Genomic DNA, 25,999 nt, shown 5'->3' on the forward strand with positions numbered 1-25,999 from the left:
CCCTGCACCAGCCCAGAGCACACTCCCAAACCCCCTCACCCTAAGTCCCTCCCAGAGCCTGCACCTTTTATCCCCTACCCCAACCTAGTGAAAGTGAGTGGGAGACAGTGAGCAATGTGGGAGAGGTGGAGTCAGCAGGTGGTGGGGCCTTGGAGAAGGGGTAGAGCAGGGACAGGGCAAGGGTTTTTGGATTTATGCAATTAGACAGTTAGCAACCCCATTGGGCGGGCATGTGGAAACTCTGGCCCTCCAGCAGATCACTAGGCACCAGACAGCGCAGATGCAGCACTGCCCATATGTCAGGCTAACCGCATGGGCATGCATGGGGGCCCACTGGCTGCTCTGCGGCCAGAATTGCTGTCAGCAGACCTGGACAGAATTAAATTAGTACAATCCCCCAACAATAGGCAATTAGCTTACTCCCATAGCCATACACATTTCTATTTGTATAACTCATCTGTACTTGTATGTCTAGTTCAGTATTAAAATAATCACATGTTAAGCTGAAATAAAAGCTTCAGAGGGGTTGCCAAGTTAGTCTGCAACTGGATCTTAAGAAACAACGAATAGTCTAGCACCACTTTAAACCCATGAAAACCCATGGAAAGCTCATGATACCAGCTATAAGTTTTGTTAGTCTTTAAAGTGCTGTTAGACTATTAGTTGTTTTTTAAGTTTGAAACTGAAATAGTTACATGAGTTACAAAAGCTGCATGTACCTCAGGCCTTAGCAAATGGAAAGAACCATTGAGAAGAACTATATATGGTGTGTCATGGAGTAATGCACTCGTCCTTTCCCAGGGGGAGCTGTCGCATGCTTAGTTCTTACAACCACGTCCCAACCCTGGGCATATTGGAACTCAACTGCAGTTCTAAATCCACAGTCCTCTCACTAGGGCAGGGTTTCCCAACCTATGGATCCAGACCCAAATATGGGTTGCCGTTACATTTCAAAAACGTCGCCAAGTGTCTCCCCAGGTGCATTCACACATTTTAAAAGGTCCCCTACTGGGCAGCTCTGCAGCTGGCTTAGTCTTAAGGAGCCATTCACCTGAAGTAGTATTCAATTGGTTTAACAATCTTCAGGCAGTTAAATCAATCAATTAAATTGAATAATATTTCAGTGACTCAGTAGGGACTGTGCTGGGGGGAGGTGCAGTGGCCTGTGGTAGAGGCTGGGACTATGTTCAGAGGGAGGGGGAATTGGGTTGCAGCAGGAGGCTGGAGGGGTGCCTGGCTCTGGGGTAAGAGAGGGGCTATTTTAGTAAATGTTGTAATATCCTATTAATTCGGGTGAAACTGTTTGGTTAAAACACTAACTGTGCCCCCCAGGGCCTGACTCCCAGCCCTTGAGTGTGTGACTCCCAGCCCCCTCCAGCCCCCGAGTGTGCCCCCAAGCCCTGAATCCCAGCCCCTGAGTGTGTGACTCCCCAGAGTGTGAATCCCAGCCCCTGAGTGTGAGACTCAGGCCCCTGAGTGAGTGTGCCTCCCAGACTCCTGACTGTGAGACTCCCAGCCCCGGAGTGTGACACCAACCCCTCCAGCCTCTGAGTGTGGTTTAAGCCGGGGAAGAGCAGTTTGGGGAGGAGTATCTTTCCCCCTCTGCAACTCAAATAAATGTAGTGTTATTATTTTATTAATGTATTTTCAGTTTTTCGATGAAATAACTATTATGAATATATAAACAGAAGGGGGCACAATTTTATATTCTTCCCTCAGGTGCAAAATTAGCTAGTTAGGGCACTGTCCCCCATCCCCCGTCCCAGTTTTTTAATTGCCTTGGGTCACCTATTCTTCCTGAATTGTCAAAATGGGTCCCCATCTGGAAAAGGTTGGGAACCACTGAGCTAGGGTAAGCGCAACTCACTGGCCAGAGTCACAAGGAGCCAAAGTCAATAACAAACCCCCCTCCCAGTGGAGTAGCATGGCCTAGCAGCTGGAGTCAATAGCAAACACCCCCTCTCCGGGGTAGGGATGTAAGGGAGTAGTCAACTACCCAATAAGCACGTGCTTATCTGGTAGTCCAATCAAAAAAGGGGAAGAAAGAAGGAGCCAGTGCTGGGGGGAGCTGGCTTAAAAGCCGGTTCCCCCTCAGCACCATCTCTGCGGGGAGGTGGCTGGGCAAAGCCGCAGCATCCTGGAGCCAGTGCAAACCATAACTGTTCAGTTCTGGCTTACACAGGCTCCGGGAACTAACCCTGATGTGGTTCTGCATTTTAAATATAGTAAGAGTCCAGCAAAGATGCAGCGCCACTGTGGGGTTAGTTTCTGGGGCTGGCACAAGCTGGGACTGAACAGTTGCAGTTCGCGCCAGCTCTGGGATTGCTGCTGCTCTGCATTTTAAATGTAGTAAGCACCAGCCACACCACCACTGGGAGCTAACCCCTCTGCGGCTCTGCAGTTTAAATATAGTCCGGTTGCTGCATGCTTGGCTCCTACTACATTTAGGGCACGTCTAGACTACAAGGCTCTGTCGCCGGAGCCCTGTAGATTTGTTTACTCGGCAAAGGGAATGAAGCAGCAATTTACATAATCACCGCTTCATTTAAATTAAAATGGCTGCCGTGCTGTGCCGATCAGCTGTTTGGCAGCAGAGCTCTGTAGTCTGGACTCTCCGCAGTCAACACCAAAGGCATTTGTCGACCTCCCCAGTAAACCTCATCCCACAAGGCGTAACGGAGAGGTCAACAAATGCCTTTGATGTCGACCGCGGAGCGTCCAGACTACAGTGCTGTGCCACCAAACAGCTGATCGGCACAGTGCGGCAGCCATTTTAATTTAAATGAAGCGGCAATTATTTAAATTGCCACTTCGTTTCCCTTTGCCTATAACCCTAATCTACATGGCTCCGTTGACAGAGCCATGTAGTCTAGCCATGCCCTCCATTATATAGTCTAGCCCTGCAGAGCCATAGCAGGGCTAGAAAGCACTCCCCACTCATTGACTAATCAAGTAATCAATGAAAATTCCATCAACTCAATTAGCTGATTAATAATAATTTAACATCTCTACACTGGGGCAGTGCAGCCTAGCAGCCGGAGTCAATAGCAAATACTGTTCTCGCTGGGGCAGAGCAGTCTAGTAGCCAGACTCTGTAGCAGCAAGTGCAGACCCCACAGGTTGGGGATTGAGGAGGAGGTAGGGGGACCCAGGCCCACCCTACTCCACCAGGTCCCAGCCCAGGGCCCTATTAGCAGTGGCATGGTCCACTTCTCTCTCAGCAGGGAGTCACACTGCAACACGCTGAGAACCTCAGGATACAATCTCCCACCCTGGGCTACAGTGTCCACTAGACTCTTCCAGAACCTTAGCAGTATGTCTGTGTGTCTTGCAGGCTGATCCCCAGATACAGTCCCATTGGCTCCAGGAGCTTGGGCAGTATCTCCTTCCTCCTTCCTCCTCAGCAGCCAGCCCACACTGAGCCTCTCTCTGGGCCTTTATACCTGGGCTGCAGTCTGAGCATACCCAGCAGGGTTGCAGGGGCAGGACACCTTTAGCCAGGTGAGCCTGGTTAGGCCTACCTTCCCCAGCGTGGGGCTCGTACACCCCATCACATGGGGAAATAAACATTTAAATAAAATTTACTAAGGAAAATGAAATATGTGCTTTGACACTGATCACAGCATTCTGCAACTGAAAGCATCATCCAGCGAAGTCTGGCTATTTAAATGACTATTTTTTGATGCAATAGTGTGACTACAGTTCAGTGGAACAAGTCTGGCAATGCTTTAATTCTACGCATCCTTAGAGTTTGCACAGTTTTGGTAGTACAATATACCTGGCAATCAATGCCTTCCATTTAGTGTGATTCCATGTATGCAGCAATCTTTTGGGGAACCTTAATTTTGTTATAACAAAGGATGAGACTGTAGTCCTGAATTCCTTTGTCCTACATGACAGAACCTGAGGACTCAGTGAATGTCATATGTAGTAGGTTTTCTTTCCCCAATTTTGGAGTGAAACAAAAATTGGGTAGTGCAATTTCTTGAAAGGCTGTTTATGTAGAACCATTCATAAATGAAATCTTGCCTGCTATATGCGACCCTATCCTGTTCAGAGCCAAATTCCACTCTCCTTTCTCCTACCTGTATCCATGGAAACAACTCAAATGCATAAGGATTGCAGGACTAGGCCATTGGCCCACAACATACTGATAAAGGGCTTGATTAAGGCTAAAATTTTGGCACAGGTATTTTTAGTTAAAAAAATCACAAACGAGACATGGGAAATAAAACAATAAATGGCAGAAGCCTGATCACCTCTGACTGGGGCTGAAGTTACAGAGGTCACAAAATCACAGATTCGGTGTTCTCCAAGATTGACTAGTAATCTTAGACATAATCCTGTAAAATGTAACTCACTTAAATAGTCCCACTGTAAAAGAAGACTACTCAAAAGATTATTAATGTAAATAAGAGTTTGTAAAATCAAGTTCTTGTATGCCATGTGAACATTGATATGCCCATGTTTACATAGAATATGTTATAATGTGAATTTGTTCTACTGGGTTTATAGTTTAAAGAATATTACAGTATCCTTGGATTATTGTTTTTAATTTAGAAGTAAACTTATCTTTCTAAAAGGTATATATAATGATTAAGGGATGAAGGAACATGCATGTGTACTGATAGTTATAACCAATAATACAGTAGGTACTTAAAATGCCAGCACTTTTGTATAACCATTATATGGTTTGGAGGCAGATTTTAGTTAGTATTACAAATATCTAAAACAAAACAATCTTTTATATCTAAAAATCTTCTTAGCTATGTTAATTACTTTCTGTAACTGAATTATTTCTGCTACACAGTTCATAAACAAAAACAAAGGTATGAGATTCTTTTCAAGGGCTATTACCAAAAGCAGAAGCTTTATACTTTAATTAAAGCTGCCTGAATTCATTTATTTGATTATAAAAGAAAGTTTCAAATAAGTATTAGAGGGCTAGCCATGTTAGTCTGAATCTGCAAGAACAACGAGGAGTCCTGTGGCACCTTATAGACTAATAGATATAGTGGAGCATAAGATTTCGTGAGCAGAGACTCACTTCATCAGATGTATGTCAAATAAGTTACCTGGAGTACATAGACTTGTCTTAAACAAAAACCATTTAATGCTGGGTAAATTAATTATGAAGTGTATAATTTAATTTGGCAAGTTACCAACCTGTCAGCAGTTCAATGCAATTTGAAGTTCAAGTTACTGAACAGAGCTCAGATGATTACTTTTTAGCATGTTTCATCCAAAGCCAAGGGCACAGAGTGCAATTGTCACTTTTCCAATATGTCCACAGATGGGATTAGTACTGGCTTGTGCCTTTTTTGAACGTTGTATTCTGTGGCTTTCTGGTCTGTCACTGCTAGCAATGTACAGGAGGCAGGCCTCCAGAACCCCCAGATCCTAGCTGCAAAGATTTCAGTGTTCCCAGTGCATCAGCACAATCAGGAAAGGTTCAATCACTCCAATCACCAAAAGAAGAAAATTTAGTTTTCTACCATTGCTAAAACTAATTCAGTTTCACCAGTGGGAGCAATCCTGGGAACCAGACTGCAAATGCTATTACAAGAGTAGTTTTATTTGAGAGAGATAGATGCATATACAAGATCTTCCTGGAGATTACCATGTGAAAGTTAACCCTGAAACCGAGAAAACAGGCATAAAGCAAAGTGACAATTCCTTTGAAGAAAGAATTTAAAAACAGATTGATTCCCATCTTCACAATGCTGTCAAAGAAATGTATGCAATTGATCAACAATATGTTAGCTATTTAAAAAAAAACCACAGCAAACTCAGCACATCAACAGAGCTCTAAAATAATCTCATCATCCTTTACCTACAGTTCAAGAGATTGTCAAGATTCACACAGACAAAGACCTTTTTACATACCAAGAATAGTTTCTTGCAGGTAAACCTGCTGAAGAAAGAAGATATTTGATGACTTTCTGGAGTCTTTTGGGCAGGTATTGGTGACTGCCAATACTATTTAGGTTTTATCCACTCTTAGATCAAATTGTAACAGGAAATGCTAAAGGTATTTGCAGGGGTTGATTGCAGTTGAAATTTTACATTTTGTAGTACAAGTTGAACCTCTCTAGTCCGGCACCCTTGGGATCTGACCGGTGCCAAACCAGAGAATTTGCCAGACCATGGGAGGTCAGTATTGCCTATAGCCTTACCTACACTTCTACTGCTTACTGGGCTGTTAGGGTACATCTAGGCTGCAGTGCTTTTCCGGGATACCTTTGGTATCCCGGAAAAGCTCTGCCACGTCCAAAGAATGCATCCTATTTTCCGAAAAAAATGTCAGAAAAATAGACACATTTTGTTGGCATCCCTGTAAACCTTATTTTACGAGGAAGAAGGGATGTTCCAAAGGAAGGTTTGTTTTCTGAAATTTGGCCCCATGCAGACGTGTCAAGTTTTGGAAAAGATTCTTTCAGAAGTAAATCAGAAAAAAAATACGCAAAAGTGCGTTTCTTTATCCATTTTTATCTTTGTAATCTAGACATAACCTAAGACGACATTTAGGGGTAAATTAGAGCTTAATAACAGCATGGAACACCGAGAGACAGAACTGTAGGCTGTAAACAAACTTCATGGGACTGCGGGAAATTTGGTCACATTCATGATAAGTGAACACCCAGCTAACTAAAATCATGCCAATCATGGATGTTGCTGGACCAATGAGTGCTAGACTAGAGAGGTTCAACCTGTAGAACATATTGAATGAATCTCAGATTTCAATGCCAGAAAATACTGTCATGATCATCTAGTCTGACCTCCTGTACATCACAGGCCACAGACCATCACACACCCACTCAAAACTGAATGAGAAAAAAAGTGAGACTGTGCCTATCATCTGCAAGATGCCTAGTTTGACCTAGTTTGAACAGTTTGAGACATGCCTTGTCCATGAAGTTTCTAAAACATATACCACTTTGGGGGATTGGTTAATTTTCTCTCCAAATATCTGCTCCATCTCTTATGGAAGCTAGATGGTGTTAGGAAACTCAACAGCAAAATGCTTTCAACAGCTCCAGATGGTAATGATTCACTATCCAGTCCTAAAATACTGAGATGTTAAAGCATCAGTAATTATCCAGTGTTTTTCTAGTGAATGGAAATTGGAACAGTATTGTAACAAAATGGTTAGCCTGTAGGACTAAGCTGTAGGTCACTACTGCCAACAAAGCCAAATTATAGTAAATTAGAGCAGGAATGACTAGCCCAGGGTTTCCCAATCTATGGGTCGTGCTTGTGACGGGCCCAAGCTCACCGCGGACAGAGGCTACTCCATGGGATGCAGAGCAGCTTCTGTCCAGAGGACGTTTGGGGCTGCTGTGGGCAGAGGCTATTTTGCAGCAGCCTCCCTTGCCCTGCCCCCCATTGCTTCCTCTGCTAGAGGCAGCAGCACAAGGGGTAGGCAGGCAACACCACGGAGCTGGTGCTGGGGAGAACTGGCTTTAAGCTGGTTCCCTCAGCACTGGCTCCTGCTACCCCCCTCCACTCCCTACCTCTACCCCCACCCCCTGCTGCCTCTGATACAGAGATAGCAAGGGGGCAGGAAATGCATGTAGTGGACAAGATTAACTGATAAGCCTAGCTTATTGGTTAATCATATAGTCAACTATACATCGACATCTCTAGTCGTGATGAGGGGCCCTAGTTTCATAGTACTGCATAGGGCCCCATAAATCCTAAGGACATCCCTAGAAATAGGGACAGACATGGGGTTACTGTTCCCTGCCTCACTCTGCCCCCAACAATCTTCCAGTCTTTTTGCTGCCCGCTAATACCTCACTCTCTGAAAAGCTGCCTGCTCTCCAGCCCCTCCCAAACAAAAGCCTCAGGTTCCCTCCCCCACAGTTTTCCCTGGCTCCCTCCAATACTGTGCTCCCAACTGGCTTTTCCAGAACCCTTGATTTCCTCAGCTCCCTAAGCTGCTGAGGGCTGAGGTTCTACCACCCACACCTCACTGCTGTGAGGCACTCTGAAGGGTAATAAGCGACCATTTCCCAATGACAGGTAATGTCACACATGGAGCAGCACAAGTCTTGGTAGCTATATCAGAACTTGCTTTCCTCTTCACCATTCATAACGCTACAACGATACAGCGGTTTTTGGCTACGAGTCTCCTATTCTTTGAAAACCTCACTCACCTCAGACCAGACAAATTCTCTGTACCAAATACGTCCTGCAGGATATGTATCCATAAAGAAGAACATGTAATGTATCTGCAGAAAGCTCATAACTTGCCAATATTCATAATCTTTGAATGTTATTCAGACAAGTAAATATAAGGAATAATGTAATTTATATTGAAAGTAAGCTTTATGGATTTGGAATAGAAATTGGTTACCAAGGGCTAATATCCATTTAGGCAGGGGGAATGACTTGGTATTTGGGGAGGGGGGCAGTTGTTGCCCCATCCTGTTTAGCCTGCATCTCAAGCCTTTTGGTAGAAAACCATGACTGACAACTGCAAACTATCAAATTACTTTAAGGTAAAAAAGAAACATTATAACAAAATGGGGGCTTGCCCTGTCACAGAATAGAAACAAAAGGCTGTTTTCAGTATATGACAGCAGTCAGTGAAGCACTCTTTTTCCATTCATTGAGGAAAACTCTTTGTAGAATGGAAGTGATTTCATGAATGTTTGGATCCTGGTTCATAACAAATCAGCCAGCCAGCTCTGCAACATACTGTAACTTGGAGGGGGGAGGGGGGAAATCTACTTTATTGGATAGAAAAGTCAATATGCTTTATTGATAAGCATAATCCCAGGTTTGCATTTTAGGATGTTGTTGTACTTGTATGTTATAACCATTTGTTTCCACCACTCTCTCATTTCTAGTTAAATCTTTATTGATTCTTTCTTAAACAGTCCTACTTTGATTAATCAGAAGCACTTAGTGATTTAGGGCAAAAACTGATGAACAGAGCTACCCTGCACTTTGGGGTGCAGAGGTTCTGAAATTTCTGTTAATAGCCAATGCCAGGGGAGGATATTACAGGGAAACAACTCATGGGGGCTGAGAGACTGGCATGCATCTTCCTTAACCTACAAGGCAACTTTAGGCCTGGCATAGTCCAGTCAGGAGTGCTTGAAAGGCTGAGGGTATTAACTGACTCCTAGCTACAACAAGGGGGGGGGGAAATAACTTTGATCTGGAGACAGGAAGGTAACAAGGCAACACAGTCCCGGGTGCTATATGAACCAACATGTCTACCAACACCTTACTTACAAAATAAACTAGCAGTCCTCCAAAGACTTGAACAGGTTTCTTGTGATTTATCAAACCTATGCTCCTTGTGGGGGAATGTTCCAGAAATTTGAGTCCTCCTTTGAGAGCAGATTGCTACCAGTATCAGAGAGCTGAACGCCAGAAACTAAGAGCAAAAAAGTCCTGGTACATTATTTCTTAGTACAGCACATGGGGAAATGAAACCATTCCTAACAAAAGAAGTCTACCTGCAGATAGATGGGAATAGATAAATCAGTATGCAACAATGGCATTATGAGCACATGCAAGATATTATTTTCTTCTCATTTTAGTGTTATTTCTATGTAACCCAATCCCTTCAGTGGCATTCCTGTTGATTTATAGCAATGTTAAGGGAGAGTCAGGCCCATAACATCTCACCGCATTTTGCTGAAGCCACCAGTGCTCTGCAAGGGCAGCCTCAAATAGAATATGTTATAGTAATCTAGTTTTGAGGCATGGATCACTGTGGTGAGCACCTCATCAGAAAAGAAAATAAACGTTGCAACCTCTGGGCTAGTATTAGATGAGGAAAACCCACAAACAACTAAAGCTAAAAACCAGCAATGGAGCTAAAATTACTCCAAGACTAACACATGAAATGGCTAAGGTGATATAGACACCTATATCAGAAGGCACACGCTACCTGCCTATAAGCATCAATTCCCGCTTACCTACCCTAAGCTGAACACCCACTGTCAAACAACTGGGAGAGTCCAAAATTACAGTGTTTAGATCTGATAAAACCACAAAAGAAAGCCAACATGCTTATATTGGCTGATTTTGAGACTAGAATACAGGATCTTGATGTAAAGCTCAAGAGTCTATCCCCTAAATAATTAGAGGATAACAAACTGGTATGTTAACCTCTTTCCATTTAAATTAAATACTCTTCTGAAGGTCTGAATTAAAGTGTTTTAAGGGCACCATTGCACTATTTCACAATATGCTATTCTGAAATACTGGCTGACAAAGTAGTTGTTTCACCATTACAACGATTAAATATTTTGCCAGTAATGAACTCAATACAATGAAGACATGGCACTATTACCAGAAATCCAGTTAAAATAATTACCACATTTCTCAGTTCGATTTCAGAAGAACAAAGAGAATCCTCAAGTCAAAGAATGGCCTAGCTATTTCACTGAACATTGCATAGGTTTCTATTGCTGAGTCTTCTGGCTTCATCAGTTTGGTTCATGACATTTCTCCCAGAGGTATTTTTATGATGCAATAAGAGAAGCAAGAGAAAAAGGCAACAAGAAAGTGTGCTAAGACCATGCATTTGTTTACTAAACTATTCTCTATCAATCCAGATGATCCTAGCAGTTTTTACTGGTTCCTTCACTCCCACCTCCCACTCAATGTTTTTCCAATCATACTTCAGAGAGGAAAAAAATCTTTCCAAGGAGTATTTTTTTTCCTGCAGGTATTTTACTCCCTGAGAAGGCTTATCCTTGAATCCTGTATGGACTAGTTGTTTTCTGCTGGAAAGAAGCTGTTCATTTCTTTCTCATCTGGTTTGGAGTTAGCCGAGAGGTAGTTTTCGAAGCCCACCCCCTAGCACTGGCTGGACGAAAGACTGTCACTCGCAGACAGGATCCAGGGCAGACAAAGAGGTATTTGTACAGCATCTCCCTTCAGCCCTCCTTCTCCTCATCTCCAACTCTCAACTTGCAATTCTCAACTTGCAAAGACACAGCTGCCAAGAAAGAGAGGGCGAGAGACACAAGAGAGAAAGGTATGTCCTGCTCCTGCAATTATCCTCATTTATTTGTTCCCCTCATGCTAGTTACAGGATGCAAAGCTAGACAAATTACATGTGATGAATGTCATGTGTGGGAGGCTGACATTCACTTTGGGAAGGCTGACATTCACTGTGAGCAAAGAAATGATGCTTTATAGGACAGATGTGAAGAAATAAATCCATTTGAAATTATTTCAGCTGAAGAAAAACTATTTTTAACATGTTACTCTTCTTTATAAAGTTGGATGTTACCACAGTTTGTAGTAAGTTATCCACCCTCACTCACTATTTTCATGCATTCGACATTATTGCAAAAACTGGTGGATGTGAAGAGAAGAGATTTCACAATGAGCTGCTGTCTTTAAGGAAACTAAATGGGTCTTAATGAAAACTCAGTTCCTGGAAAGAAGCACGGTATTGATGGGTTTTACAAAGAAGTAATTCACTGAATTCATCCTCAGTGGAGTAGCTGCTGCCTTACCATGGTTCACAATATACTGGCTGTTCAGGCAAAATAATTCGGGTTTTTCTTTTGTGTATTTAATTTTGAGAAATGCTTATTCAAACTGAACTCTAAGCCTCACACATATCATATACAAAGGGATTCACAATTTTTCAGATGTCATTTAATCATTTCTTATGGCTGCATCTAACAAGTTGTTAGCCTGAAAGTGGAGAATGCCCACGAAAGCCCACGATACCATTTACATGGCTTGTTTGTCTTTCAGATGCTGCTAGACTATTAGCTGTTTTTTTAGTTTTTCCAGTAAATATCAGCTCAGTCTTTTGTACTAAAGAGGACAGATGACTGACGTGAAGGAAGTTTGTATTTAGAATGGTATTGCTAACAGCGTTACTTTTAACTCTTGAACTAACTATACACCAATTGTGAAGCTAATACATTATCTGCATAGTAATAAAAATTATTGCACTTTAACTTAATTGATTGGTCTTAATGTCCGCTATCCCTCCTATCTGACTGTAAAGGGTATGTAGATACTTCACATGTGGATGTGGTCATAAGACGGCAGAGAACCAGTTACAATAAAATATCTTTTATTGTGAGATCAATCAGCTAGAGATGCTGTAGAATGCTTAATATCCAACTATAAATGTGTACATTTAAAGTTCAGTATATATACAGATTACACAGTTGTTTCCAAATATGAGAGTCCAGATAACCAATTTAAAGGAAAAGATATTGCATTACATTTTTAGTTTCATTCACCTCACACTTTTTTTAAAATTTCTATTGCCTACCCATACCACTAGTGCTCATTACTGACAGCAGCTGCTTGCTTGGGACTTCCAGCAGTATTAATATATCCTCAAGAAACACAGCTCTGTTTGTTTTGGCCATCGAGGCAGAGAATTTTTAAAAAAATCTCCCTGTGGATCAAGCTATTCCAAAGAACATGCATGCCAAGTTGCCTGGAAAAACAGAAATTTAGGAACTTCACTGTTAACTTTAGCAATGATTCCTCACTCATCAAGGTATCTTCCCCCCAAAATGTCTATTTTCCAATAATAAAAAGCTCAAGTTTTGTGACTTTGAAATTGTTTCCTTGTCTCAACTTCTTCCACCAATGTCATGTTAAATGCCATCAATGGAGCATTTTATCAAAAAGGACCTATGCAAATGTGGGCAGTTTGCGTCAAATATTTTCAAAAGATCTTATTCCTGTTGGAATTGGAGACTCAATCTTTTTGGAGCTTGGTGCCTTTTAAAGAGGCAGGAAACAAGCATGTCACAGAAAAAAAGGATACTTACTAATAATTGTTCAAGTCATCTGAGTGACGTTTATTCATCAGATTTCACAAGATAGGTGTCAATGCAATTTTATCTGCTTTTGGTGATGACAGAGAAAGTTTGAGTATCTATATTTTGCAAAATGCATAAACCCCACAAGCTCTTCTTCACCCATGCAACTGTCCACCTTTGTAGGTACCTTAACAATACTGATTTTACAAACTAAGGAAAGAGCTCATAGTAGTAGATTGTGAGTAAAAAGGGTAGTCTATATGTTGCACTGTATAGAAATTCTGCCAAGCCAAACCACTTCCATCTCTTCCCTTATCTCCACACGGTGGAATGCTGTATTGACAAAGCTGTATCCTTCATGAACTTGGACACTCCCCTCAGCAGTCTTCCATCTGAAAATAACATCTCTTCAAGGGCAAACCTTTTGAAGGAAGCTCTTTGATTAAAAGTTTCATGAAAATTAGTATCTATGAAAACAAATAGCATTCAAAGAGGACATGCCTCAGAGCAAGAGAAACAATGGCTACATGTTTTTGAATATTAGACACAGACAAGTTATAAGATAAATAAATGAATTGTGGTGCCATGCCTGTGCCCTCTAGTCCAGTATTCTTTTTATAGTTGACCAAGAGATGAATGAATGAATGAAATACAGGCACAACAATAGCAGAGTTATCTACCTGACTTACAGACACAAGTACTTTAATAGTTACAGAACTAATATTGGTGCCTGCAATTTATAGCAGATTCAAACTATGGCACAACTATTTACGCTGGAAATGGGGGGAAAAAGAGGCCATCTCTGAAAATCAGGTCCCACATTTTTTTCAGTGTAGTACCATGCAATATCACAACTTAACATTTTTTTCTTCTATGAAACATTTAAATTCAATTTAAAAACCCCCCACTTGTTCTACTTTGAGACTGCTATTCTTGTTAACCAGGGCAGAATGTGCCCAAACCTGTCCTCCTTAGACTGTAAACTCATTTGAGCAGGATTCACTTATGCACTATTTAGTCCTGAGAAATCTGATTTAGAATAAAAACTACCCTACAAGCATAGACCACACTTGAGTTCCAAATCCAGCTTCAGGGAAAGTTGGGTTAATGTTTACATTATTTTAAGGAAAAGGGAATATTATTTGGCACATTGGCTAGAATAAACAGTACAATCTTTTAAATATTATATATGATCCCTGATGCCTAATAGGCACATTTTATAAATTAAAAGAATAATTAAGTGGGCTAGTCACAGGGAAGGACTCACCATTATGGCATCTCTAGCTGGTAGCTCCAGGGAATTAGTTCTGTTTTCAGCAGGGCACCGCCTTCTGGCTGGTGTCTCCCCTGTGCTCACTCCACACTCACACTCCAGACCCATGTCACACTCCAGACCCTCTTTGGGACATTGCCCTGTGGCAGTGCCTACTACAGGGGTCTCTCATTCCCTTCTGGGGGTATCAGCAGTCCTCTGTTTCACTTGCCCCTGTGGCTAAATGTGCCTCGCAAGTCTAGCCCCTCTGCCTCAGCGGTAAGCCCAAGTCTGTACAGACCACTGCTCTTGATGGCACAGTGTGGCGTATGGGGAGACCCAGGCCTGCCCACTACTCTGGGTTCTGGCCCAGGAACCCTCTGGCAGCAGCCTTATCCAGCCTCTCCTACCCTGGACCACTTCTCCTATGACCATTGCACTCCTTGGCTCTTGGATCAAGGCCTGAAGACTGGCAAGTATCAGACAATAACCTTCACCTCTAGCTCCCCTGAGCATGCCCTGCACTGCTCTATTGACGCTGCCTCTCCTTCACTGAGTACTGATCCTACATCCTTTCTATTTAGGACCCAACTGCCTTGTTCTGCTGGGCAGCTCCTTATATACAGAGCTGCCCCAGCAAGCTGCCCTCTTACTGGCTTTTTCCAAGCCCTTTCCCAGTTGGCCAGGGCTCTGTGCAGGCCCCCTTCCAGCCTGCTTTAACGCCTTCCAGCCAGTGTGGGGCAGTCGCCCCACCACAACTATTAAGATAAATGTGCATGCAAAATCTCATGTAAACTAGAAAAATAGTTAATTTAATTTAGTTTTTGTAACAAAAAAATAAAAGTTTGCTTTTATTTTTAAGTTTGTGTACCCTTCATAAAACATGCAGAACTTTAAAACTATTTTTGTACTTATTATTAGCAGAAGTATGTAATTTTCTTAAAAGACAAGACTAACAAAATACCTATTATGTGTAGTTATAGTTTTTACCCTATAATGTTACAATTTTTTCTAAGTGGGCTCAAGTCTCCAGAAACTGATTTTCTTAGGCAGTTAAATTTCTTATGTTTTGTGCAGATAATTTGTCAAAATGGATGAATGAATGAAAGAGGAGCAGGGTGAAAACAGCAATGTCTATGAAAATTAATTGAATCGAGAATGTGGTAAAGATGTAGGTGTGTCTGACAAGGTTTTTTGTTTTAACATATGGTCCTTCTCTCAAAGTGACTGTAAAAAGTGGCATGACTGGATTATATGTCTGAGTGATTTCCCTATCAAGCATGCTTGTTTACAAAAGACTCTTCCTCCCTCTCCTAGCTATGAACCTGAGCTCTAAACCTCAACCTGAGAGTCAAAATGGATTTTCCTTGGTCATCTATCATCATACATTATAAATGTTCTAGAGGCCAGCTTGTATCCTCATTTGTCTCACAGTCTTCAGATTATGCTATTCAGTTCTCCAGCTACACAAGAAAGACTATAATCCAGCTTGTTGTCTCTTAGCTGAGTCTACAGTGTTAAGACCAAAAAGTAACTACATCCTATTTAACTATAAAGCAGGTATAAAGAGGAGTACATACAAGATTCAATCTGCTGAGTGAGAAAATGTAAAATTTCCTGGGTCAGTTATCAGAGTAGAACTGCTCTTTAAATCTAGAGATTGGAATCTTTATACTAAACTGAAAAAATATAAACAAACATTGTCTCTCCACTCTTCAATATTCTGCTGCTCACAGCTTGAATCCTGGCCTAAATTACAAATGAATGCAGGTTGGATGCTTTTCTCTGAGTCCCTCTGTATGATATGTTCTAGGGTATCTGTTCAATGGAAGTGCTGTATTAGACCAGGCAATGTTGGAAGTCAGGACAGAGATGCACTGTTTGTTAGTGCATGAAGGGTCTACAATTGCTCTGCTATGTTTGGTCCTTCACTTTCTTGGACCTGGTCTATACTAGGTCCTTAGTCCGAAACTAGCCCCCAGAGTCAATTTTCTAAGTGATGCGTCTACACTATTAAGCCCATTATTCTGGAATAAGTGGCCGCCGAATTTGAACTCTGTAGTCTTGCTTTTCACAAGGAGTAAGACTATTCCTGAACTTATAAGTCTGAAATAACGTTAGTATAGATGCTCCGGTGCCGCTAATTCAAACTAATTGGCCTCCAGGAAGCCTCCCGCAGCTCCCCAGAGTGCTTCCTGAGGCTCTGAGTCCAAGGCAAGCTTCGTTAATTTGGACATGCTGCCTCAGACTGTCGATTAGATTCTTCTTGTAGTGAGGACACGGAACTTCGAATTTGTAAAATCAGGTGCCCAGAAGTCGAACTTAGAAAATTTGAAATAATTGCCAAGTGTAGACATGGCCTTGAAAAGTAAAACCTGTTCATATCCAGAAATCTGTAGCTTGACTAAATCAATGGTTCCGAACCTCTGGTCCATAGACAGCTGCCGGTCCACGACGTGCTGGCTGCTGGGCCATGGCAGCTGCTGGAGCTCAAGCAGGCTGTTCGCAGTGGCTCAGCTCCAGCAGCCATGTTGGCTGAGATAACGGCAGGAGGAGGCAGAGCGGGAGGCACCTCTCTCTCTCCTCCTCCCTTGGTAATGGTGGCTGGCCAGGGCTCTGTGCTTCCTCCTCTCCCGGCCTGTGAGACCACTTTTGTTGGTAGCAGCGCTGGAGCTGAAGAGGCAGAGCAGGAGGCACTTCACTTCTTCCTCTTGCCCTGAGTAATGGTTGTCCGGCAGGGGCTCTACACTCCCCCCTGTACCCTTGGGGGCACAAGATGTGCTTTGGGAGAGAGGGGGCATGAAGGAGAAGGGAGCACGCATGCCACCACTGGCTGCTCCTATTGCCTGTGCAGCAGTAACAACCATGCTTCTGAGGAGGGCAGCCTCACTCTGGGGAGTGTGGGGGTGGAGTGGGGGAAAGGGGTGCTGGGTGAGGGCATGGTGGAGTCATGAGGCAAGAAGGTGTTGGGCTGCAGGGGTGTTAGCCGATGGTCAGTGCAGTGTGTTACACCCAAGTCTTCAACTGCTGAAATGCAAGGTCTCGTCACAGTGGGCAGCCTAGGAGGCTGGAGGGCACCCCGAAAAAGAGTTTAACGTCTGTGACTTTACTGCTAGGACCAGGGTCCCGTAGCAGAGGGCAGCCAACAGGCTCTCAGACGCCCCGAGTTTATAGGAAGAACTTATTACACCTCAGATTTTAGCTGCTAGGATACAGGATCCCTTCGCAGAGGGCAGTCTGGGAAAGACTGAGAGATGCCCCAACGGATCTGTCACCTGGGAGTGACACAATCCAAAAACGCCCAAGCTCTTTCTATACCTGTCCCTTTGACCGGCTGAAGTTCTTTTGTTTGTGTTCGGTTCGGGTACAGCAGCACGGGTTCAAGTCAGAAGCTTGACATGCACTGGTTTATAGGAGAAAGAAAGAGGAAAAGAAAATAAAAGAAACTTGGTTCAATATATATATATATATTTATAAGTGAATGAGGGCACCCACTTATTTCCAAAGTTTATAGCTAAGGGTATGTCTACACTACCCTCCTAATTCGAACTAGGAGGGTAATGTAGGCATACCGCACTTGCAAATGAAGCCCGGGATTTGAATTTCCCGGGCTTCATTTGCATAAGCCGGGCGCCGCCATTTTTAAATCCCGGCTAGTTCGAACCCCATGCCGCGTGGCTACACGCGGCACGGAGTAACTAGTTCGTATTAGACTTCTAATCCGAACTAGCTGTACTCCTCATGGAATGAGGAGTACAGCTAGTTCGGATTAGGAAGCCTAATCCGAACTAGCTACTCCATGCCCCGTGTAGCTGCGCGGCACGGAGTTCGAACTAGCCGGGATTTAAAAATGGCAGCGCCCGACTTATGCAAATGAAGCCCGGGAAATTCAAATCCCGGGCTTCATTTGCAAGTGCGGTATGCCTACATTACCCTCCTAGTTCGAATTAGGAGGGTAGTGTAGACATACCCCAAATCACCTTACCAAAGGCAGTTTACAATAGAAATGAAGCAGTTTGACTTAAGAAACTATAATAAAGTAACTAAACTTATAACAGAGTGACAATTAAAGTGTACACATAAAGAAACATTGCAGGTACAATTCTCACCCCTGTGTTCCAGACTTGGTGTGGCCAGCATCTTTCTCTCAATCCCTTGGGAAGAAGTAGGGCGAGGTTGGGCATCCCATGGACCTCGGGAGACAATCAATACCTGCCAGCAGGTGTAGGTGATTGGAGCTCAGATGGGGTGGGCTACTAACCCCCCCCCTTTATACCCTTTAGGTCAGGTAGGCTTCTTCCTGGTCTCAAGTGGCCAATTAGGAAAAATGGCTTTGAATCCCAAGTTTCCCACGAAGGGTGCAAAGCATAATTCACACCTGGGAAAATGCAGACAATGGGCACCTCTGGTATGTAATGGGCGAAGATTCCTCTCCTGGGACAGTGCAGGCATGTCAATTACTGATACTAGCCATCAGGGCGACGGGAGGCCTCCCAGTTGTCAGCTAGCCCATTTACTGTCTGGTTTCTGTTTATGGTAGAGTCAGGGACAGGCAGCACACCTGCATTCCCAGGGCATCAAAGGCTGACTGCCTTTCTCTTGCTCTCTGGGGGGGGGAACAAGATGGGGTTCATGTCTGGCTACAAGGGGTCAGAGATTAAAGGGTCAAAGGGCATTGGACATAGGGGTGGAGGTCAAAAGCTGTTAGGCACTACGGAGCAAGGAGCTGGTTTGGTCAGGCAATATTTTACTTGCATATTTGCATATTCATTTTGCAAATATTGAATATGCAAATAAAATGATTCTCATCTGTCAAAAGTTTGTGAATGAGTTTGCTAGTCCCCTGCATAAGAAAGGTTAAGAACCACTGGACTAAATTGCCAAAATTTCCCCTACCCCAATACATGTAGAGAAATTGGGAGAAATGTGTTAAATAAGGATGAAACTTCAGTGAAGTCATCATAATGAGTTTAAAGAGCTAAAAGCATCCAGAAAAAGAGGGTATGTATCTGAACATTTTCACACTCCTTTGTTAATGTCATTATGCTCCAAACATATATACATATTAAATACATGAGAGTAGGCATTCATACCAGTGAGGTAGTCAAGTCCTCTCAAAAGACTTTCCTGAAGGAGAAAAACAAAAGAAACAACAAATGGCTCAGTTCATGAGAAATAAGAATAGGGTGCAGCAAGGATGGCGAAAGTTAACTCCACAACAATGAAGTAGCAATTCCTGCTATCTCTTGGGAAATAATCTTCTCCAGCATACAGGTCCAACTCCCAAAAATTCTCAAGGTAAATTGGATGCAAGCTCGAGAAATGAATTAAGCAACCTGCACTAAAACTGAGCTATGCAGCACCAATACATGTTTAATGTGTCCCTTTTCTCATTAGCACACCTGTCAAAAGCAAGCTTTGCAATGATGAAAATGAAGATTCTATCCGCTCTTATTTTTCTGAGCATGCTGCTTGGTACTAATATGATGCCTTTCAGTCGACTGTCTTGTTACAAGAAAGTGCTAAAAGATCGCAACTGCCACAGCATCCCAGAAGGTGTGGCCAGTCTTCAACCCATTGATGGAAATCTTCAAGACCACTTCTGGGAAGGGCAAACCTGTGAGATTATCTGTTACTGCAATTTTAGTGAATTACTCTGCTGCCCAAAGTAAGGCAACTTTTTTGTAAAATTTTACATAGTTATATGGATTTAAAAAGTGCTTATATTTCACTATAGTATGGATTGTTACGTAAGGGACAAGCTCCCATTTCAAAGAAATGAAACATTTTATCAACCTTAAAAGTTAGACGCAGCCATTTTCTTATTTCATTTCATTTGCTTTTGTAAAGGGAAAGGATGATATTGTGTTTCCTTCCTTAAAACATTTAATCACACATCCCATTACAAAGATCTGATGTATCATTTATTTCTCTGGGTTTTATATTAGGCTAAACTTTGCCCCTTATTCTTTACTTACTTGACCCAGGATATATAAAATTGGTCTCTTTGGACTAACTAATATGCACTCCCTTGATTTTAGCCTATCATTTCAGCACCCGTAACTGAAGGCAAGTTTTTTCCAAAAAGAAGAGAAAGCCCTGAAGTGCTTGCTGCTTGGCAAAATATTTCATTGCTTCTGTATATTAGTGGGTACGGATATTTCATCCAAATAAGTAGAACTACTGCAGGAGAGACATTTACAATAAATAATCTACAGAATAGTGAATGGGAAAAAAGATGAATTGAAAGGGATTCAGAAATCACCTAAAAACCCAAACACTTTCCCCACTTCTATGTATGTGTCATAAGCAGTACAGGCATTCCCCAGGTTACGTACAAGATAGGGACTATAGGTTTGTTCTTAAGTTGAATTTGTATGTAAGTCGGAACTGGCTCCAGATTCAGCTGCTGCTGCTGAAACTGACCAGGGGCTGACTACAGGAAGCTGGAGGCAGAATTGCTCTGCCCCCAGCTTCCTGGAATCAACCACTGATCAGTTTCAACAGCGGCTGAATCTCGAGCCTGGGACAGAACAGCTGGGCTGCCACGTAGGTCCCTGCAGGACCAACCCAGCAGCCCCCCAGCTGCTCTACCCCAGGGTCCACAACAAAAGCCTGGTCTGCTGGGGGGGGGGGGCGCACTAGCTGCGCCCCCCGCCCCCCAGCAGACCAGGGACACGGGGAGCAAAACCGCAGCGGTGGCAGGGTCCCGCGCCTCTGAGGCTTTGCTCCCCGTGTCCCTGGTCTGGTGGAGATGGTCCCCAGCAGACCAGAGTCACCGGGAGCAAAGCGGCAGGTCCCCAGCAGACCAGGGACACCGGAAGCAAAGCCACAGCGGCAGTGGAGTCCCGCGCCTCTGAGGCTTTGCCAGAGCAAAGCCTCAGAGGTGCGGGACCCCTCCGCCTCCCCGGCTTTGCTCCAGGTGTCCCTGGTCTGCTGGAGACGGTCCCCAGCAGACCAGGGGCACCCGGAGCAGCTTTTCTCGCCCCGGAGGTCGAGGTGGTGGGACCGCTGCGCTCTGGGCGGTCCCACTGCCTGAGAGCTTCGGGGCGAGAAAGCCCCGTTCGTAAGTGCGGATCCGACATAAGTCGGATCCGCGTAACTCGGGGACTGCCTGTATTACAAGTGCATTGACACTGAAGGATATTGACAAATATTTTCAATGTTCATTCACAGAGCTCATTGGCAAAACTTCAGTGGAACAATTCAGTCAGTCAATCTAAATGATTTGTCAAATCATATCAATTTCACAAAAATTTCATTTCAGAGACAAATTGAGGGGGAAAATTCTGCCAACTACCATGTTTCATTATTTTTTGAATGAAATGTTTTATTTTTTTTAATACTTCTTGTCCATATCTTTATGTTTATATATAACAAAATTTTAAAAAGCCAAAATGGAAATGAAATGTTTTAATTAATCCAAAAAGAACTTTTTTCCTGAATTTTCCTTTGTGTAGAATGTTACTGTTTTTAGATACTTCCCGCACCCCTCCCCAATTCTGAATGAAGCCAAATTTCAAAGTCCTTTGTTGCACAGAATTTCCATCCTCCACTCAGCTCAATTAATTAGGTTTATAATTGCATATTTCCCTACACTACCAGTATCTAATTTCATGGCTTTGTAGAGTACTTCCTAACAGTATTTTATTATTTCATTCAAATTTAAAGGCCATATTCTTTGCCTCAGGTGCTCTAGGATAATTAAAACCCTCAAAAGAATAAAATCGTATTAGCCTGTCCTTACTATGCTGTAGTAACCTGGATCATCCCAGCATTGATCATCTGTATAGCTCAACTTTCATCTTTTCCTGAATATTCTAAAGAAGAGCTTTTCAGCATGCCTGAAGGGTGAATAAATCAGGCTATGCTAGACCTAGGCTACATGGGAATGAATTCCAAAGTCCACGACCTATCATGGAAAAATCATTCTGCTAGCAACCCACCTCCTTTTAAACTAGGAGGTATGATTTACCAACAACTTTCATAAATAATACTTTTCATATTTTCCATTCCTCCCCCACCCCCAAAAAATCACTACAGATACCTAGGTAAGACATGGTATTTTCTGACTTACTCAAAATAAGTCTTAGTCTTAGTTTAAGAAAGCTTTTACTAGAATAAAGTACAAAAGATTGCTTTGCATGCCCCACCTTGGAGCTCAGTACAAAAGCCTCACTCAGCTGTATATGTGCACATTTCCTATGAATCTTTTTTATAGAATTGATCTCAATAAAAGTGAAATTATGCCACAGAGGTGAAATCCTAGTCCTACTGAAAAGCCTGGGCATTTTGCCATTGCTTTCAGTCGTTAGGATTTCCATCCATCAATTTAGTTTCTATTGATGGACTGAAGCTTGTGCACATCTTCAGGTTTGTATAAAAATCAAACCAAACCCTTACAAAGCAGTGGTAGATGGGTTTCATTTTAAAACCTCTGATAATTTATGATAATCTTACAAATGAAATATCTGGTAATTTCTTTCAGAGATATTTTCTTTGGACCGAAGATCTCTTTTGTCATCCCTTGCCACAATCAGTGACGTGCATCTTGTGTACCAGTGAGAAGACTTATAGGACTTACAGAAGATTAACAATGTTGTCATAGAAAATCTATTCCTTTCTACAGCACTAGAGTGCAGAGTCTTACTGTATCAAGTACAGGCAGTCCCCAGGTTACATGGATCCGACTTACATCGGATCCCTACTTACAAACGGGGTGAGGCAACCCCGCACTAGCTGCTTCCCCACAGCAGACCAGGGAGACGCGAAGCTAGCGCCCCCCCCCCCCCCCCCCCAGCAGACTAAGGAGACGTGGAGCGGCTTTTCTCAGCAGACACCTCAGCTTGAGAATAAAGGACTGAGGGAAGTGAGGTGTGGGAGAATAAAACTGAGCTCTGGAGAAATGTCTGGCTAGAGTTTCCCCTACAATATGTACAAGTTCCGACTTACATACAAATTCAACTTAAGAACAAATCTACAGTCCCTATCTTGTACGTAACCCGGGGACTGCCTGTAATATATGTTTCCCTTTCTGTATATAGAAGGAACCATGGTTTGAAGATGCAAAAGCAATGCTCTCCTTTCTAACTTGGTAGCTACATTAGATTGCATTAGGAAGATTTAAAAAGAGGAGTGCAATAAAATCTCCTTAATTCACTGTGATGATCTGCCAACCAGAGCCACACAGAAGATTTGGTGTTGTCATTCCACTTCTCAGCAAAGATTTAGAGTCAGATCCTCACCTGGTATAAGGCAGTATAGTTTTTATAACACTGTTTCACACCTGTTGAGGCCCTCAGTGGCAGTTCACTGTACTGGAGTTTCATACCAATAATTCTTCATAATGTTAACAAAATGTAACATTGAAATCAGTGGGAGCTGCTGAGGATTGAGCACTTTTAAGATTGAGTCACTTAAATAAGGTTTTAAGACCCTAACTTTTTGCATCTATTTTTTAAAATCTTGGTCTAAAAAACTTATTAATCCTCGAGGGGAATCTTGCTATTGACATTAGCTTCCATGGACACACAATTGGACCCTAAAGTCGCAAATATTGTTAACCAGAATGAGCCCTTATTTCTTATTTAAACTCATCTTTGCACTTTTTGTGTTTAGTACACAGCTGCTATAATGTATATATTCAGTAAAACAGCTACCAGGACAAACCTGATCCAAATTTTTTTGAAGGCAATGGGCCTTCAATCAGGCCTAATTTGAACTACTGTATAGCACATCTCCCTAGTAACTTTAAGTGCTACTTCTCTATCTTTAATATAGCCCTTTAGGAAAAGACAGGTATGTAATTAGACCCACAGAATCACCTTCTAAGCCTATACATCTATGCTGGTTTAATTAAAGCTGAACTTTATAAGTATTAAATGTTTCATGAACCTATGGCTATTGCTAGAGCTACCAAGTTCATCAGATAGAAAAGTGTGAAAATATCTAATGCAAAATATAAAACTTTAATATAGTTATCTGGTGCTATTCTTTTTCAACAACTCTTTCCGCAGTACTCATTTTATGTAAATTACATAGATTGAAAAATCTGTTGCCTAATAAACAACCATACTTCACTTAAATGACAACTTTGTATCGGATACAAAATCTGAAAATATGTTCAGAAACTATGCCATCTGCAATAGTTGGATGAATGTATTCTGTTGGTAATCTTGATCTTAGTTGACCATAGTATTTGCTGAATTGTATGCAAACGATAATAAATGTATATTCAATTAATCAATTATGCATAGTAAGTGACTTTCACCAAAGTGTTTCACGATGACCAACTGCAGGACAGATGCAAATTTTAAGAAAGTCTTAAGCTACGTCTACACTGCAGGCTTCTTGCACAAGAATGGCCGTTCTTGCACAAAAACTTGTGGAGCGTCTACACTGCATGCACCTTCCTGCGCAAGTAAATTTACAGTAAGGCGTAGGAAATGAGGGCTTCTTGCGCAAGAGTTATTCCTCTTCCCACGAGGAATAAGCCCTCTTGTGCAAGTGCTCTTGCGCAAGAAGGCATTGTGGACAGGCAACTGGGATTTCTTGCGCAAGAAACCCCTATGGCTAAAATGGCCATCAGAGCTTTCTTGCGCAAGAGAACATCCACACGGCCATGGACGCTCTTATGTAAAAGCACATCCCTTGCTCAAAAGCACATGGCAGTGTGGACATGCTCTTGCGCAAGACCTTTTGCGCAAGAATTCTTGCGCAAGAAGCATGTAGTGTAGACGTAGACATATAGTTTACCTGTCCCTCATTCACTCTTTTCCCCCACAGCCTGATCAACCTATGCAAAAAAGCAAAAGCCCTGAGCAAAGTCCAGAGACAACAAACTGTTAAGAACCTCAGCAGGTACAAATGGTGAAACTTATGCACGTCTGGAAAGCTTGAAGACCTGCCATCTATTAGTCAGGTGTGGAGAGACAAGTTCTCTCCTTCCTCTTTCAAACTTACCTGAATTACACTACTCTGGCCTCTTCTGCTCAATCTTTCACAATTGTTGCCTTCACATCTTGATACAGCATTCTGAATGTGGCAGTAAAATTGACCAGTTCTGTGAAATTCACTAATTCTACTGCTGGATGGGGAAGGCTATGTAAGATGCAGATTAAAAAAGATGGTACCACATCATCTCTCATGTAGAAGGTCATAACAGTCTTGGTATTAAGGGCCAGAAACAATGTTTTGTTTTCAAGAACAGAAATTTTAGATTAGTGTACTAATATGAGGGCTTAAAACATAAGTCCATGTAGCACAGGTCTTGTCTGAGGCTTAGCTAACAATGGTAAAACATAAAGCCCATCTAAGCTGTGAGCAATAGGCACTCCCCTGCTCGTAGAACTTTGGCACAAACAGGGCTGAGAGAGCAAGATGTTAATTGGTAATAGGCCCAGGTGTAGAACAGTAATTGGTGCTACAAACCAACTGCAAAACAGTAATTGGTACCGGCCATAAGTTGAAAGCACATGGTACCACCATCTTATTAATAAAGACCTTGGTACACACTCCCAACAGAGACAGACCCAGGTTCAGAAAAGGGTCTAAAATGACAGTATAATGGGTAGAGCTGATTTAATCAAACCACGAGGTACAGGGTGATGGTTGGTATCTAAGAAGTGTCAGAGGGTAACAATCTGACATCAGGAGTGATGTGTAACTTGTTTGTACCTGTATATAAAGTGGTGTCTTGGGAGGGACAATCTTTGTCCAATTTGGGGGAGGGGGAATTTCTCATTGGTTGTGCTGAGGCCATTGTTATGAGCTGGGCTTGCCAAACCGCGGCAAGCCCCGCTCGCCAGCCACGCTGTCCGGTGATCTGCGCATGCACAGATCGTTCTGCACATGCGCAGATCACCCGAACCCGGCTCTTCCGGGTTGCAATCTACTCACCATGGGCAAGTAGATTGCATTATTTGTTGAGCCCTGGTTATGAGTACATGCGTGGAGTGATTCCGGCAGTAAATCC

The 25,999-nt window shown here is 42.6% G+C and overlaps 1 protein-coding gene across 2 annotated transcripts; it reads left to right on the forward strand.

Moving 5' to 3' along the window:
• The first annotated feature begins 10,726 nt into the window (after nt 1-10,726).
• SCRG1 (stimulator of chondrogenesis 1) lies at nt 10,727-24,948 on the forward strand. 2 transcript variants are annotated; one of them, XM_075930211.2, is made up of 3 exons: nt 10,727-11,005; nt 19,423-19,693; nt 22,514-24,948. In XM_075930211.2, exons 2-3 carry the CDS (start codon nt 19,449-19,451, stop codon nt 22,566-22,568), a joined length of 300 nt encoding a protein of 99 aa, XP_075786326.2. In that variant the 5' UTR covers nt 10,727-11,005; nt 19,423-19,448; the 3' UTR covers nt 22,569-24,948. The 2 variants fall into 2 exon arrangements, with proteins under 2 accessions (XP_075786326.2, XP_089634043.1); XM_089777917.1 differs by lacking the exon at nt 10,727-11,005 and having other exon boundaries at nt 18,354-19,693.
• The last annotated feature ends 1,051 nt before the right edge of the window (nt 24,949-25,999 follow it).

Source organism: Pelodiscus sinensis, chromosome 4 (genome assembly GCF_052426305.1).
Source record: "Pelodiscus sinensis isolate ZL-2025 chromosome 4, ASM5242630v1, whole genome shotgun sequence".
Classification (NCBI taxonomy): domain Eukaryota; kingdom Metazoa; phylum Chordata; order Testudines; family Trionychidae; genus Pelodiscus; species Pelodiscus sinensis.